This window comes from Rosa chinensis, chromosome 5 (assembly GCF_002994745.2).
Source record: "Rosa chinensis cultivar Old Blush chromosome 5, RchiOBHm-V2, whole genome shotgun sequence".
Taxonomy (NCBI): domain Eukaryota; kingdom Viridiplantae; phylum Streptophyta; class Magnoliopsida; order Rosales; family Rosaceae; genus Rosa; species Rosa chinensis.
Genome location: NC_037092.1, coordinates 51791916 through 51809431, shown reverse-complemented (window position 1 = coordinate 51809431; position 17516 = coordinate 51791916). Strand labels below are relative to the sequence as shown.

General features: G+C 37.2%; 2 protein-coding genes across 3 annotated transcripts; both read right to left on the bottom strand.

The window, feature by feature from the left end:
* Window positions 1-1609: 1609 nt before the first annotated feature.
* LOC112201473 (fe-S cluster assembly factor HCF101, chloroplastic-like) lies at window positions 1610-6713 on the bottom strand. Of its 2 annotated transcripts, XM_040519607.1 has the most exons (11): window positions 6602-6713; window positions 6392-6467; window positions 6187-6279; window positions 5987-6103; window positions 5465-5607; window positions 4831-4937; window positions 4373-4665; window positions 3860-4013; window positions 3499-3623; window positions 2804-2900; window positions 1610-2273 (listed from the first exon to the last, which is right to left on the bottom strand). In XM_040519607.1, the coding sequence occupies exons 7-11, from the start codon at window positions 4388-4390 to the stop codon at window positions 2242-2244; spliced, it is 426 nt and encodes a 141-aa protein (XP_040375541.1). In that variant the 5' UTR covers window positions 4391-4665; window positions 4831-4937; window positions 5465-5607; window positions 5987-6103; window positions 6187-6279; window positions 6392-6467; window positions 6602-6713; the 3' UTR covers window positions 1610-2241. The 2 variants fall into 2 exon arrangements, 1 of the variants encoding a protein (XP_040375541.1); XR_005810844.1 differs by lacking the exons at window positions 1610-2273; window positions 2804-2900; window positions 5465-5607; window positions 6392-6467; window positions 6602-6713 and having other exon boundaries at window positions 3482-3623; window positions 3860-3983; window positions 6187-6385.
* Window positions 6714-9304: 2591 nt separating this feature from the next.
* On the bottom strand, window positions 9305-10370 carry LOC112168466 (uncharacterized protein At4g28440). Its single transcript, XM_024305586.2, is given in 4 exon segments — window positions 9305-9495; window positions 10039-10138; window positions 10141-10239; window positions 10326-10370. Coding segments are annotated over 4 exon segments (435 nt in total).
* Between the last annotated feature and the right edge of the window lie 7146 nt (window positions 10371-17516).

Here is a 17516-nt window from a genome sequence, read left to right as displayed (position 1 = left end):
CTGCTTCAATTTGTCCTCGAGGGCACAGCTCTTACTTTCAACATTTTCATGCTCTGTAAATCAAATTCATCATTCTGCCACATAGTAAGAGGTCTACATCAGAACCAAAGATATCACAACTAACGAGCTTTGTGAATATTAAAATAGTTACTACATTTCTGCTACCATGATTTCAAAACAGCAGAAGAGACGACAATTATGCTCCAGTGCCTCAATTGTGGCAGTTGGTTCAGGGTCTTGTAAATATCTCGAAGAGCTACGACTGATAAGGCAGCAATATATAAAATCAATGATCTGACTATATGGTAGCCTTCGGTATATTACAAAATAATTGTTAAAAAACTTGCACTTTTTTCAGTCACTTGGAACTTTCATCAAACAGCTGGTGTGCATGACTTCCTTGGCTTGATAATGGAAATGAATTTCTTTGAAAGTGGTAAAAACCGATAACCTGGAATATTAGACAATAACCACTACATCTCTTTTAGCGTCCCATTTACTAATGCACCAATCATTCCTCCAATCATCATTGTTAAACCGAAAATTGAGTACTAAAATGATCACAAGAAAGTCCATCAAATGCAAAAGAACAAAAGAAACAAAAAAGATGAAAATTCTAGTACTTACTGCTGCAACAGTAAGAAAATTCTAGTTTCTTTCATTTTTTTTCTATCACAACTAAGAACTGGAAATAGAGTGAGTGAATCATCTTTCTCTATTTGGGCCTTTGGGGAGGGTTTCAATTGAAGAGGGAAATTGAAAATTGGGGGAGGAGGGAAGTGAAATTGGGGGAGGGAAACGAAAATGCAAAGCATCACTATGCCAAAAAGGCCTTCAGACGACATAACTGTTCTGTCGTCTGAACGAACAAAAATGTGTCGTCTAGTACGGTGTCGTCTCTTGGGGGCATCAGACGACAGAAGTGTTCTGTCGTCTGATTTTTCAGACGACATAAAAAAAAAAAAGTCTTGTGTTGTCTGATGAGTTTTGCATTTTGGGAACATTGTGATCTGTATCTTTAAAAGCATTCAAACATCAGTTTTGTATTGTCTGATAAACAAAACAACCACAGTATTTTTTAAATGCTATTGTGTGAAGCATATTTGCAAGACTTATTTGTGTGGTCTGAATGCCCTTAAATAAGAAATATGAACACTCATATGTAGTGTCTTCTCTCATACAACAACAATTAAAGGTTGTGCTAATTTACTTTAAACGACAATTATATGTGGTCATAAAGAGCATAAGAGGACAATTAAGTGTCATTCTAGGGTCCATACATACGACACTTAAGTGTTGTGTGAAAGATCTTTTATTAGGTCTTTTATATTGTCTATGATTGATTCCAACCACAGTTATTTGTTGTTATTATACACTTTAGTCAATACTTTCGTCTAACTTATGTTGTTGTTTTGCCATTTAGACTACAATTTTCTGTCGTCCCAATGTCAAAAAGACAATAGACTTCTAATTGGTTTTTGTGTTGTTTTTGTTCAACTGCAACCACACATTTTGGTGTGCTTTTGTTTTAGCTTGCTATTTGAGATAACACATTAGTAGTCTCCTGTTACAATTGGTATGCATGCATCTGGAAATTAAAATTGGCTATTCCTGAAACCATAAAATTCACATCTAAAATCATTCATTGCAATTTCCATTAATTCACCATTGTCTCATGTACACAAACCTAATCAGGAGCATCAGTTATAAAAGACCCATATCTACTAATCTGGGCAGCCATCAAAATATATGCATGCAGCACTGCTTGCTAATAATCCAGAAGCACTAGACAACATACCAAAATAGCTAGCAGTACTGCAATCAAGATCTGGCAAATATATATATATAAACTATGCATGTCCAAACGTTGATGCTACATATCCCCAACTACTAATTAACCTACACACTAGTTATCTTTGAACTTAAGAACATACTTCGCCCACTCTGCCAGGACAACACCAGCATTCTCAACTGTGTAATAGCAATTTGCTTTTCTTTCTCACTGTAAGAACAACAAGGACAGAAGCTTAGTTATAGATCACAATAGATTAATCCAATAAATCACTATTACAAGAGATTAGTTACTTATTACCTTAGCACTCCACTCTTGGTTTTTGTCCTTAGTACTCCATTAATGGTGTTTCACAGATCATTTATAGAAAGCAAATGAAAAAAAAAAATTAAATTCTGAATTCTCACTTCACCAGGAAATTGGAAGGGGAAGACCAGCAAAAGGAAATGTCAAGGATCAAAATAACAAGAGAATGCTAACCCTAAGAAAAAAGCCACAGCCAGTCAGTTCAAAAAGTCCCTGCATCACAAGTATCCATAATTTATTATATGACGAGAGAAAACACCAAAATCTCTATTTGATGTGCAAATACAAATACAAGATTTGCATAATCTCTACTACTTTATTTCCAACAAAGGCATAACATCTTCTGCCACATCACTTGATTACCAAAACTTTGGAAACTGCTTGGTGCCTCTACTATTGCCAGTTCATTGAATTACATCATTAATTATGTTTTGCAGAACTAATTTAAAGCTGAGGCACAAGAACATGGTTTTTCCCAAGCAATATGATGGTTAAAGTTCAACTAAAAGAAAAGGCCTCTGGCAAAATAGTGAAAAGGCTACATGCATAACATGTCTTACCCTTCCCAGCAGCCCCATTTACAGGAGCCTTGTGCACCAGACTGCCTTTTTTTAAGAAAATAAGAATGCTGGAAGTAATAATACTACACATTATACCATTAAGACTATGACAAAAGTAACTATCTCATATCATTAGGAAAATTACCTTGATACACCTTCCCATTTATTTCAACCTCATATGATTCCATCACTTCTTGGATTGCAGCACCAACATCACAAAGACGCACAACAATTCCAGACTCCTAAAAAAAATATGAGACCGATAATCACTGCATAAGAAGCTTATTGATTAAGGCACTAAAGTCCAATTCTGGTAAAACTCCATGCTGTAAATATGTAATGATGATCAATCACAGGATAGTAATAATTATAGAGCAGAATACAATTTACAACCCTGAGGTCTACAGTGTTCCAATGACAATACCTGTCAGGGGACTGAACTAGGAACTCTAGATAGCAACAGCCAAGTAAGAAACCAATGCAAGAAAAGAAAAAAGAAACAAGAAAAAGAAAAAAAAACTTTTAAGTACCAATGAACAGAAGAGAGGCAAGTTGGATGAGATCCCACACATGCATACAACATTAAACATTAAAAAACAAAGAGGTAAAATTCAACAGCTGTATTCTTACTTCTCTTTGCTTTAAACCAAGTTATGAAGTGATGTAGTGCTCATGTGAAAATGACAGAACTCGCAGAAGCAGTTTTCTTGAAGGACCAGTGTCATAAATCAAACATTATATGCACGTCATCTTGCAGAAATAGTGTGCTACTCTGAGAAAGAAAAAAAAAACAGACAAAAGAGCTCTATACTTGGTGCTTCCAAATAAATCTAGTCATACCACACTTTGGGCAGAGCGGTCATTCCGTCTCACAGTTGCAGGATGGAGAAGAAATTCATCATCTGAATCTGGTACCCTCACTCTTATTGCCTTGATAGATTTATCATAGGTCACTGCTGCTGAGACTACAATAGAAAAACATAATATTTCATTAGGAAAGGACCAGTTCAGTAAAAGAATAAGGGAATTTAGCTTGCAAGGTTTTTAAGTTGGAAAAACACAACTTCAAACTAAAATTTGATTTCAAAGCTTTGGAGATACTAATACCTTCTATACATAGTTACTCCCTTAATCTTACTAGGGTAATTTACCAGAAAACTTTGTTAACCTGAATAGGTACTGGAGGTCTAAGATAGCTTACCTTGTTGGCGAATCTTAGCACATTGTTGCACAACACATATTCCAAGCTCCTGAAATGTCCTCGAAACTTCACCTAGAGGATCAGCTACCACTTCAGGTACTCCACTATCTCCAGACGCAGATAGCTGCCAGATAAATGTAATCAAGGTTTCTGCCTGTAGCCAATATACCATATTGAAAAACATTTTACAATTTGATATGATAAATTGATAATAGAAGCAAATCGTGACAGTCATGTGCTCTGAAACAAAACTTGAACTGTATAGAAAATGTATGGCCCATGTTGTCAACCAAGCTAGTCTCAAGCATGCACTAGAGCAATTTCAAAGGATAAGTGAACTAAGAAAACATAGGACTTACAGCATAAACATGAATGAGTAAACTTTACTTCCCATTACTGGTTGAGATATAATTACAAGTTTGTCAGTTTTGAACAATGTTAAAGATCTATTATATACCATTGACAGGTTAATTTATAATTGAATGGATGATTGTGTGGCGAAAATACACGAACCTTCAACTTTGAAAACATGCGACTCCTTTTGCGACATCAATAAACGCTAGCTATTGAGGGGTGGTAGCTCATGTACCTCTCCAAAAACTCACTGTAACTTATCTCTTTCCCATTCACCCTCACTGAACCCGATCGGGAAATTGGAGTTCGAATTGTGAGAGATCCTTGAGAAAGCGAGACTGAACCAGATGGAATGCAAGGAGACTGCTTGCAGTCATGAATTGTAGGAACCATCTTTCTCTTAGATCTATCCTTTGCATCTTCCAGGTCTCTCTCATGGTCAACATTTGAACCTATAGGAAAGTCGAGAAAATACACATACACATTTGAATTATACCAGTTCATACCCAAAACTATTATTTACAAACTTAAAACCATTAGATATTACGGACCTCTAATATGCCATTTAAAGAAAAATCAAGGACATGATCCAACCGAACAAAAAACATAAACCATACCATCTATACTAGAGGTCTGTTCAAAGTTTGATGAAGCCTGCTTTGAGTGCTTTCTCTTATGTTTAGCTGCTGCACCCTCAGGTCTCTCTCCTGCTCTAGTTGTGAACCTGTAGAATATTCAGTAAAATAAATGTCAAAAATCCAGACAGTTCACATGCTCATCAAAGGAAAAAGCAGTCAATCTTGAATAAGGAATGATACAACAAGAAGACCACTTGCAAGAAATCAGAGTGAATCTAATATTAAATCAAATTCTAGGTTCATCACCAAACTAATTTAAAAGAAGAGTAGCATTTTATAATCATTAGAATTGTCAAGATACTACAGTTTTACAGTTTGTGAATGAAAACCTTGTCACTCAATAAAATTGTCAAAGTATACTGCCCCTAGACGACCGCTTTGTGCCACAATTTCGAGATAAAAGTACAAGTAAATAATTAAATTCACACAGTTTTCATTAAATTATTTAATTCCATTTCAAACTCCCCCAGTAATCAACTTGAACCAAAAGGATAAATGAGACCACACCTCATTGGAAACTATCATAGATAATATATAAATAAATAAACACTTCGAAGAGAACATAATTTTTTTTGAGATGTGATACTCAATGAGGTGAGAGATAGAATCCTACCTGGAGAAAGAAGTTTTGGTAGCTAATAGATGCCAGAGTTACAGTTTCGTTTTGAATCGACATAACTTCTTTTGCTTAAACTGCTTGGTGAAGTCCATCACTCCACCACCTCACTCCATCCTCTATACATCATATTTAATTAACTACAGTATACATGTATAGAAACTACAGTGATTTTATTGAGGAACTAGCGACAGAGAGAGAGTCGCACCTAGATGAGAATACATAAGGAAAAGCACACCTATATGAGAATACACAACATAGAGCTAGTTTTAGCAGTAGCAAGTTGAAGACCATAATAGAAATGGATGGAACTATAGAACTTATGCGACTGTGAACTCCGACATATGAAACAAAAGCAATGATGATGATGATAATTTAGAGGAAGCTATACATCAACATTGAACAATAATCAACCACTATATAAAGGAACAATTATTTGCTCAGAACCAAAACTGAAAGCATAGCTCGTGTACACGTGTATATCATATTACAATTGAGCAAGTAGAGAAAGAGAGAGACCTCACGGATTGCAGCTCCAAGAAAATCACCCTTGTCAACATCCAACAATCCATCAGGCAAGTCCAATATAATCCTTCCCACAGGGTTTGAATAGATGGAAATAAAATGTAATCATTTCTGTCAAATGTTAGGGATGAATGAGATCATTAGATAAGTACAGCATTGTAACGCTTGTTGCAAAAACCAAAACAAATATCTACCTGCTCAGTAAGAACAGCATACGTCATCTCCTCTGACTTCAAAAGGATAAGCACAGCTACAGCTGCTCCTCGTGCAAACACAATACCTGGAACCTAAGTATGTTTAAGTTCATACGGGAAAAAAAAGAAGAATAAAAAAATAATAGATGAAGCAAAGTAGAATTTCAAGACAAGCCACGCAGCTGATTGAAATTGATGGATTTACTTTTTCCCTGTTTGTTTATCAAATACATCTGCTTGGAATTTCAGAAAACCGATGTGCTTCCCGAACATATCCACTCCTTACCCAAAATATCAATCAAAGAATTAGAAACGACACTAAAGTAATATGATATATAAGCATATTACTGACAACTCTGTCAACTGATGAGGAAATCATAATAACCAATTAACCCACTTGAATGGAATGAACTACCTGAATTAGAACTCATGTAAGAGACATGGAACCGCCGTGTAAAATCCCATTTTCACTCTGGGTGTTCTTCAGCCACTGCTTAAACAAAGAAGAATCGCTAGCACTCCTGCAAGATGCCATTCAACATCTCTATGACTCTATTTATAACTGGGTCTTAACAATACCGAAAACCACAACATTCTAAAAAGTAAAAACGAAGTGCAACTGTGACTCGCCTGAAATCGGAATCGGAGATATGGGGGGGCAGCGACGATCTGGACGGGTTGACAGGATAGAGTAATGGAGTAAGTTAATGGTGGTGACGAGTCAGACGACATTTTGCAGCTGAAGGATCCAACCTTAGTGGGACTAGACGAAAGGGGAAGCCAACCCACGGATCTACCCCCTAGCGGCCGACGATGGAGAGAGAGAACACGAGAGAGACATCTGACCAAGAGATCACCACCATCAGGTCCACGAAAGGTTCGCCAGTGGAGGGTTTGGAGCCGGGTTTGGATTCGGGTTGGGGTGGCGGCGGAGCGGTGGTGGTGCGTGAGGGTTTTTGGAGCTCAGGAGGACCGAGAAGCCTGGGAGTAGCCATGGCTCGATTTGTGTGAGCTAGGGAGGGAGGGGGAGAGAGAGAGAGAGAGAGAGAGTAGGGTTTGGAAAGACAAGGGAGCAAGAGAGAAGGAGAAGAGAGAGAGGTGATGGTCGGGGAAGGAGGGTCAGGTTGGAGAATGAGGTCGACGCGAAGAAGGAGGCGCGCTGGAGTTGAAGTGAGAGTTAGTTTAGGGTTCAAAAGTTTCAGACAAGTGAAAAAAAGTCTGAGTGTTGGGGGGGGGGGAATGAATATTTTGGTCAATTAGGGCTTGGCTATTTGAGAGGGAAAAACACTTCTCAACTTTTGGATATCCCTCCAAATTTGAGATAGGAAATCACCACATTCTACAACTACACAAATGTGTTGTCTGAATGCTCACCATTTATCCAAATTTGAGATAGGAAATCACCACCTTCTACAACTACACAAATGTGTTGTCTGAATGCTCGCCATTTATCCAAATTTGAGATAGGAAATCACCACCTTCTACAACGACATAAATATGTTGTCTGAATGCTCACCATTTTTCCAAATTAAACCAGTATGGTTTTAGTGTATATTCAGACGACAGAAAAAAAAATTATGTCGTCTGAAAAACTCAGACGACATAAAACTAAACTTATGTCGTCTGAAGTGTGTCGTCTGAAGGCTTTTTTGGCATAGTGTATAGCTGCAGCGCCGCGCGTTTTCTAATTTCAATATTTTAATTTTTCAGTTGGAGCCCAATATTAGGACACGGCATCCCCTAAACCGGGTGTCCTTGAAAGACTCTCCACCCATTCAAAATTTGCAATTTAACATTGTGTGTCCTTAAAAACCTTCAAGGACTCCACATAAAATATGTGTCCTTGTTTGATGTCCTTAAATCCCTTTTTTCTAGTAGTGTAGGATGACGATATAGAGAAGGAGGCAAACCTACCAAGACAATGGCTCCAGCCATATATTGTCTACAACATCAATGTTTGGCAACAGAACGGCAATGAGACCGCGACCTGCAGCCCAGACAGCATGATGAGGGAACTTGGTCTCCCTCGTCCACTGGAAAGTTAATGAACTTATGTTAATTCACTGTCTTGCAGAAACAAATGGAACCTAAGCTTCCATCCCAACTCTCTGAGTATGAAAAAAGGAGTGAATTCCAGGAGTAAAATAAACTGACAATTTATTTTCTTGGATAATAACAAAGGTCATCAGTGAAAAAAATAAATCAGCATTTTTTGAGAAATTAAAAAAAAATCTCAATAAATTAAGCATAGACAACAAACTGCACTAATAACTTCAGTCTAAGCTACTTACTATGTTGGGATTAAACAGGAGAAATAGGAGAAATCATTTGACACAGTGAAAACTTTGGAAGAGAAAATTATACTTCACCAAGCTATTCACACTCTCGCAGCTAACTAATGAAAAGCAAGTATATTGAAACAACTAATTTACTTTAAATTAAATAAGAACACAGAGTTGCACTGATATTAATGTACAAATGAGATGAGAGAATTTAATGATGCACAGTATTAGCTTTACACAAGTAAAGCAATGTTAATTTACAACCAAAATGCATAAGATAACACTACACCAAAAAAAGATCACAAGCAACAGGACCTCAATAATTGCTCATGTAAAAAAAATGAAAACACAAAAGTTGGAAATTTTAAAGCCACAGCTAAGCAAATAAAGATCTATTTTATTCTAGTTTCCAAGTCATGTTACTAGAGCTAAAATGAATTCCTGAAATACTAGAGCAACCATAAGCCAAGGTAATGATCAACAAGGAAAACAATGCATATAAAATGCACAAAATTGAACTATTATAATTAATTGGAACCACAAATCCACAATGTTATCAAAGAACTTTTATACCATATCGTGAAACTGTGTAGATCATCTCAACATAATATAAATGAATTGAAGCATTATGGGCATGCACCTAAAACTAGACAAAGATATTACCTGATTTCCGTAAACTCTAGATATCTGCTCTAAGCTACTTTTTCCGCTTTTCACCTGAAAAAACAGTTGAGAACTATCAGATAGGCATCCCACAGATTTGCTACTAATTCACTAATATCCACTCTTACAATATACCCATCATTCAGTCTTTCATCAAATTAGCTTTTCTGATCTCATTCAGCAACACTAAGTAATTCATACTCGACAAGAGAAAGATTGTTGACCTCTTTAACTTCAAAGCTGGCTGGTTCTGTGACTTCAACACAACCCCATTTATCAACTGCAAGCCTCATAGTGCCTTTGATGAACATGTCAATCTTTGTATTGCGTGGAATCACAGTGGTACTAGGCTTCATAATGTCAACTGCTATTATAACCCAAAAGTAAGCTCAATAATCACTTTACATTTATATCATACACACTCCATAATACTCCATATATAGTACGTACATTTCAATCAAACACACTCCTGAAAACTCCATATTCTGTAGGGTACAAATGCTCCACAATCCTATTGTCATATCAACCACACCCACAATTCCACAACCCAACATCCTACAACTGTGATATGATATATACAAATATAGGACACATTCAACATTCATATGCATAGCTAATCAAGTCGGACCAAAAACAACAGCAATATCAGAGATCCATAAACACCTTAACTTTAATTCAACAAAATCCCTAGAAACATAGATTTGAAGATCCACCACAAAGATTTACACATAGAAATGTTAAATGTTATAATCTGGTTTGAAAAAAATGAAACCGAATGCAAAAATTCGCTTCCACAAACTAAATTTCTCATGAACCAATACAAACCTAGAAGTGCAATTCTCATCCTAAACTGTTGAAACCTAAAAGCCTTAAGCACTCAACAAAGACTAAGAGTCCATATACGTACCTTGGTCATTGCGAGCAGTGAAGACAATGGTTCCAGTCTCATCGCTAACGAGGCACTCAGTGATGCGAGGGGGCTGAAGAGGGAGAGACGAGAGAGAGGATCGAGCACCGCCATTCTTGGAGGTGACCTCTCGACCAGATTGGTGGTGACGACCTTGACGGTCAGGGTTTAGCCGCTCGTGCCAGGCTGGATCTCCTCCACCTTTTGATTGCTCGATTTGTAGCAATAAATCTACTACTGCAGGTGCTGGGCTCGCCTCTCGTGTTCATCGTGAGATCTCAAGAAACCCCAAAATAAAACTCAGATAGAAACCCTAATTCGGTTTTACCCATTACCTAGAAATTGAAATTGAAAAGGAAAGAATACCTATTCATTAGGGTTGAGCAAATTTGCTTTGCTCAGACTTTGGATTTGAGCTCCTTCGATATGCAGGACGAGAGGAACACAGAGAGAGACAGAGAAACAGAGAGTGCGTGTGTTATTTTTCCCTTCATTATGAAGTTTTTGGGGATGCTGGGAGCTTGAGAGAGAGAGAGAGAGAGAGAGAGAGAGAGAGAGAGAGAGAGCCAAAGCACGATGTTTAAGGGAAGTCGAGGTTTTTGGGAAGGGACTGTGAAGTGTGAAGAAAGTGACGGAGAAGTCTTTGATGGAAACGATTCGAAGAAAAACCCTTATTTTGTCTAAGTGGGAGTGAGAGGAGACAAATAGCTATGGTGTTTTCATGAGAGATTCATGGTGTTTTGATGAGAGAGTGATGGTTTTTGATGAAGTTGAGAAGAGAGCTGCTCGACGAGAGGAAACGGCTGTTTTGACAAAGTGTTGAGGAGGAGAGAGCAAATCCACTAAACCTAGCTAGCTGACTAAGTTGTCTAAGGCGGGATTTTAATTTTTGCTTTATGAATCAGACAACATAAAGACAAAGTTTTGTTGTCTGATTGTGAACAAATTAAACCTCAGCTAAGGTTCCAAAGAGGGAAAAGTTCCCGCTATAATATGCAACCAAAGTAACATGATAGGCAATGCTCATTCACACAATGGAAATAACTCATTTGGTTGTGGAATCATCAATCTAGTGCTATATTTCAATCAAAACTTGGAGGTTTTTGGGGGGCTTCAGTGCCATTTTGGGCCAAATAAAGGCACATTCAAATATTTCCCACTTTATCACACAACAAAAGGTCAAAAACCGTTGTATCATGTTTTGCATGCTACTCTCACACAACAGATATAACTATACTGTTGTACTATGTAGTACCAATTTGGAGCCAAATTTGAGTCGATCTAGGAGGGAAATCTGCCGCTATTTTTTTTATGATTCAGACAACAGATTACTCTTGTAACCGTTGTGCAATGACCTTCTAAACAAAAACTTCAGAATTTTAACCACCTTATACAACGTAAGTTTACTAAACATGTTGTGTGATTCACTTTTCTTCATCACACAACACATTTTTTTTTTCGTTGTGCAAAAAGTGTTGTCTGATAACAAAATTGGTGTAGTGAACACTCTACAACGATTATTTTGCTGAAAATCCAGTCCATGAAGAAGTTGTATTTCGGAGGAGGTTTCGGATGCATCGACATCTTTTTCTTCGAATTCTAGCTGCGGTGGAAGCTCATGACTCCTATTTTGTTCAAAAAAGAGATTCGGCAGGCCGTCTTGGGTTATCGTCTCTACAAAAGGTTACTGCTGCTATGAGGATGCTTGCCTATGGAATTGGGGCAGATGCTGTGGATGACTATCTCAGAATTGGTGAAACCACTGCAATTGAAGCTATGAGAAGGTTTGTGTCACGCCCCTGATTTTACACACAAGAAAATTGATATATATAATCCCATAATTATACATGCGTGAACGTTCAGTCATCAATACAAAATACCTGAAATCTTTTTCCCCTTAACTTACACACATATTGATGCCCTGAACCCTCAAAGTTAATATACACTCGCTCCATAGAGTTATATATTACACAACCTTACGAATTAAATTATCAACAACAAAATAAAACGTAAAGGCTGCTTAGAGTAACTATACAACGGAAGTCCTTATCAAAGGTAAAGTCACAAAGATGGCTTCCTACCGTAAAGCTGCTAACTCGATGCCTCAACCTTGATTATCCTAACCTGCAGGATTAACCCCTACACCGTTGGAATGGTGCACCGGGTTGCCACACAACAAACCCGGTAAGCTTTTGCAAGCCCGTATGAGTAACTCAAAACACACATGCACAACTCACGCCAGAAACGAGGAAAACCTTTCAACTCGCAATTAAAGAAAACATACCATGCTTCCAAAAACAATACTCTTTTCCCAAAAGAAACAACGAAAGTCACACCGTGACAAAATCATATAAATCGTTAACCTAACAATTCAAATATGATAAATCGATCCAACCTGGATAAAACAATAATTAGGTCCAACCTGGATGAAACAGCAACACAAATAAATCATACCTATTGTTAACCTAACAATGAAGAATATGATAAATCGATCCAACCTGGATAAAACAATAATTAGGTCCAACCTGGACGAAACAGCAAATAGGTCCAACCTGGACAAAATATGTATCCAGGAGTCTTAAGTAACCTACTTAGATCCCTGAAGTACGATGGCAGACAGACTAGAGCTCTAACTGAATCGTAACCTGTCACCCGGCCAAGGTTCAATCTTACGATATAATATTGCCATGAGGATGCAACCTGCAACCCCGGATCCTTAGGCCAACCTGACCCTCAGATCAAAACGTTAAATCAACCCAAAAGGAGAAATCACAACCTGTGACTCTCAAATCCTCAGACCACCGGTCGTCAGATCAAAACGTTAAATCGAATCAAAAGGAGAAATCACAACCTGTGACTCTCAAATCTTCAAACACTTTTCAAAACAATAGAAATACCATTTCCCACCAATTGTTTTTCAAAAGCCACAACCCAAAACAATAAAAAACATCATTTCATGCATATTGTTTCACAAATCCACAAACCACCAAAACATATATATTTCATGTAAACATATATCTACTAATACATGAATACGTATGTATATATATACACACATAGTCATCTACTCAGAAATGCCACTAATACCATCTATAGTTTGCAGTTAACTAATTAACTCTCAAAACGATAAGGGTATTCCCGTTCGTGAATGAACTTCGTGAGATTACTCACCTCAGAATCCCGCTGAGTCTTCAATACAGAACCGAACTAACACTATCACCAACAACTCGTCCAATTCACCTTTAGAAGCACCTAATCACCAATGATCTCAAATTAGTAACGATTCACAAATGATTTAAGTCCGAAACCCTTGTTTTGAACTAAAATCCCCAAAGTGGCGCCAATCGAGGCGAAACCACATCTGAGACCTCCAAAAGTCTCCGGAATACGTCCACGATCGATGTGACCAAACCACAAGTCGATCGGACGCTCAAATCCTCACGGATAGCATAAATCGATTGGTATGAAACTGCAAAAATCATAACAATTCCAAACTAACTCCAAAACTTGCATATTATATATCGAAACGCTCGTATCAACGAGTAGAACATATATAAAACCAAAAACAGTTCCTCAAGTGGCCGGAACACCGCCGGAACGCCGCCACAGACGGAGGCGCACCGCCACCGGCCAAAACTCATTATTTCACAAAACTCCCAACATCAAAGTTCTTCATCTAAGCATGCTTATGAATTCTCATAACTAGCTCGAAGTCAGAAAACAAGCTTAAGGGATCGAAAACTACCTCACAAGCCTTGAACAGTAACCCCAACTGAGTTGAACCGATTTCCACGTAAACCGATCAAAACAAACACCATAGATCGATCAGGAAGCCTATTTTGAACTCAACCAAGGAAAAACGAAGCCACGAAGTCGCCGGAGTTGTGTTTTCCGGCCGGGTCCGAAAACACCAACCTGCACCGCCTTCTACCACCGCTACCACCGAGAATCGGCACTAGAGGACACCACAGGGAGAAGCGGACGGAGGAGTCGAGCTGATCTGGAAAGTCTCGTCGCCGGAGACCGCCGCAGTTCGCCGGAAAAGTCGGGTCGGATCGTCCGGGTTCGGGTCGGGTCAGCCGGATAATTTCGATTCTGAAGGTGCGAACGAGAGAGAAGAGAGAGAAAGGAATGGTTTCCGGAAAAGGAAATTATGAAAATAGTAAGTTTCTCCTTCGGGAAACTTCTATTTATACCAAAATGGAAATTTCTTCCAATGGCCATAACTTTCTCATACGAACTCCGATTCTCGCATTCCACATATCCACGAACTCGTATCGATGCGCTCTACAACTTTTGTGAAGGAAGTTTTTGGAGAATCCCAACGAATAAAAAGTCAACCTTGAACCCCCCTAAAGTCACACTTTCCGAATTGAAATTCGTCCGAAACACTTCCGCTCCATCCACGAGCCACGAAACCGTCCAATAAACATAAAATTAATTCCGGAAAATCCTTGGAAAATAAATACGAATTTCTGGGGCATCACAGTTTGTTCAAGCTGTTATTGAAGTTTTTGGCGCTGAATACTTAAGAAGACCAACTTCTGATGATATTTCCAGATTGCTCCAAGCAGATCTAGTTGAGCACATATGGCAACGTCACTTGGCTAGAATCAGTAAGTATATTTTGTTTTTGAGGCAGTTTGTATCAATTTTCTATTTATTCCTTGTGACAGTTTATTTGAATTTGAATGAAGGCTTAATGTTTGACAATAGAGTTTGCTATTTGTGAGTGAGTTTTGCTATTTTTATGTTTTGCTTTTTGAGGCATTGGTTTCTCATTCACATTTGTTTTATATTGCCATAGATAATTGAGGGAATGAGGGTGTCCAACACATTTGTGAGCCTAAAGACTTTTGCTCGTAGATGAGAACAGAGTGGCTATAGCCTAAAGACTTGTATATCAGTAAGTATATGGAACGTGGTGATCTTTATTTGTTTTGTTGTTTAAGCCAATTAGCAGAACAAAACAAGGCCTGTGGTATCCAGTGGCATCTAGTTGCAGTTTGTCTTTGTTTATTTCTTTAGTTTGTATCAATGGCTTGGTATTTGTTTACTCTAGTCCATTATGTTTAAATAGGACTTCAACTAATTGCAATAGTAGGAGTTCATTAGTTGATGTATGTATTTGAGAGCTTTCTGAATCTTACAATTACCATTTGGAACTGCTTTATTCTGTCCCTACATCAAAATTTTTAACACATTGCAGAATGAAAAGGAATGCTCAGAGGAAAAAAAAAAAAAGAGTGACTACATTCGCATACACTGCCATGTATATACAGCTCAATTTAAATATGAAGATTGGTTTTGGCTTTTAATTGGCTCATGATCATAAATTAACTGTTAGCATGTAGTAAGCACAAGATTGCAGCTGACTCGGGTGAACCTGTTAGCATGCAGTAAGCACATAGATAATTGGTTCCTTCATTTGTTGTGAAATATGCCAAAACTGTGGTGTACATATATGCATTTGCCTTATAGCCCTGTGGTATCCAATTATGTGAGAGACTGAGGTCAATTCAATGGAGTTTGTATCAAACTGATAGTCCTAGGAAATTGTTCCTGTTGAGGAGACCTGGTAAAGTTGAAGAAAACTACTCGAGTGATAGTTGTCAATAGGAGAAAGTTATTGATCAGTCAAAACTACTTGGTTAATTTATTTCTTGGAGACCTGTCATGCTTTTCTTAGTGTGGACTGTTATGTGATTAGTCTATTTGTTACTTCTATGTGGCTTATCTTTGGGAGATGTTAACAAGGTATCCGCAGTTTTTTGTATTAAGCAAAATTTCAATCTTCCCCTAGTGAGAAAGACTGGTCTTAATTAGTAATTGCTATCTTATTGTTGAATCATAATTAAATTTGTTTCTAAATTTGTGGCTGGATTTTGCAGTATGTACTGTTTCATTCTCACAGTACACGATTTGTCTCCAAACATAGGTGTCTTATGGTGAGCCCCTTATATTACCTGTATGGGAAACAGATTGTAGGTTATACTTTTGAGGGGTGGCATTAGTTTGATCAATACTGTATCTGATGCAGGTATTTCTTTGCTGAGGTCTTTGATTTTTTCAGAAATTTTTTCTTGATTGTATTCCATATGAATATTCTCTTTATGATATTCCCATTGGCCATTTTTCGCTTTATCGGAGATATATCACAAATATCGTAGACCAGCGAGCGACTTTTTAACCACCTAGAGTATTTTTTTTTTGTTTTTATAAACCTATTATAGGGTTTATTTGTAAATAGCCAGCGAAAAATTTTAGGATATATTTGTAAAATATATCTATAAAATATAATAGGTTTATAAAGTGAAGAATAATAGGATATATCCCCAATAAAGTGAAGAAATATTTGTAAAATATGATTAAAAAAATAAATACAGATATTTCTTCACTTTATTGGGGATATATCCTAAAATTCTTCGCTTGCTGGTCTACGATATTTGTGGAACATCTCCAATAAATCGAAGAATTTTAGGATATATCCCCAATAAAGTGAAGAAATATATGTATTTATTTTTTTAAACATATTTTATAGATATTTCTTCACTTTATTGGGGATATATCCTAAAATTCTTCACTTTATAAACCTATTATATTTTACAGATATATCCTAAAATTATTTGCTTTATCGGAGATATATCACAAATATCGTAGACCAGCGAGCGGCTTTTTGACCACCTAGAGTTTTTGTTTTGTTTTTATAAACCTATTATAACTTGTGGTGTATAGGTTGAAGACAAAATTATAAAATAATAATAATAATAATAAGCGAAGAAAAAGAAAAAAAAAAGAAAAAAAAAAAAGGAAAAACAAATTTTAATGAAAAAAAATGGAAAAAAAAAAAGAAAAAAAGAATTTTTTTTTGTCTTGAAATGACCATTTTAGCCCTCAAAAGTCAGACTTAACGGTCCAAATTGGACGGAATAGTAGAAATTGGACACGGTTGATGAATTTGGAGAGTACAAGGGTGTTACTGATTAAATTGAAACTCGAGGGACTAACATGATGACGACCCCTAACCTCAGAGGGGTAAACTGAAATAAGTCCAAAATAAAATTAGCCCTTACTTAATATATACTTAATATATTGGGGGGGGGGGAGCGAGAGAGAGAGAGAGGATTCAGTGCACCGACGTACACTTGCACCGACATAAATGGATGGTTAGATTATATTAAATACACTTTTAGGTTATTAATAAAAATATTAATTATAAATATCAAGGGTTGAGATCATCTTATAAGAGTTTGGTTATTTGCACCGTCGGTGCATAGAATTTTCTCTAATTAATGGGAAAAATGGGACATTTTTTATGAGTTTATAAGGGTTTGGGCCACTCCATCCATTGCCAATTGATTTTACATGTGAACCCCATATTACTTTATCATGGTATCAGAGCTAGGTTACCCATGTGTGCATGCCTAACGGCCACACGGGCTCCACGTCACCCAAAAGTTGTTCACGTGTATGGCTTT

Excerpts from the sequence above, each read along its gene's own strand:
- LOC112201473 (XM_040519607.1), bottom strand. Across the intron at positions 3,624-3,859 it reads TGCTAAGATTCGCCAACAAG|TCTCAGCAGCAGTGACCTAT; the intron begins GTAAGCTATCTT and ends TTTCTATTGTAG. Across the intron at positions 2,274-2,803 it reads AAATGGGAAGGTGTATCAAG|GGTTAGCATTCTCTTGTTAT; the intron begins GTAATTTTCCTA and ends CTTTTTTCTTAG.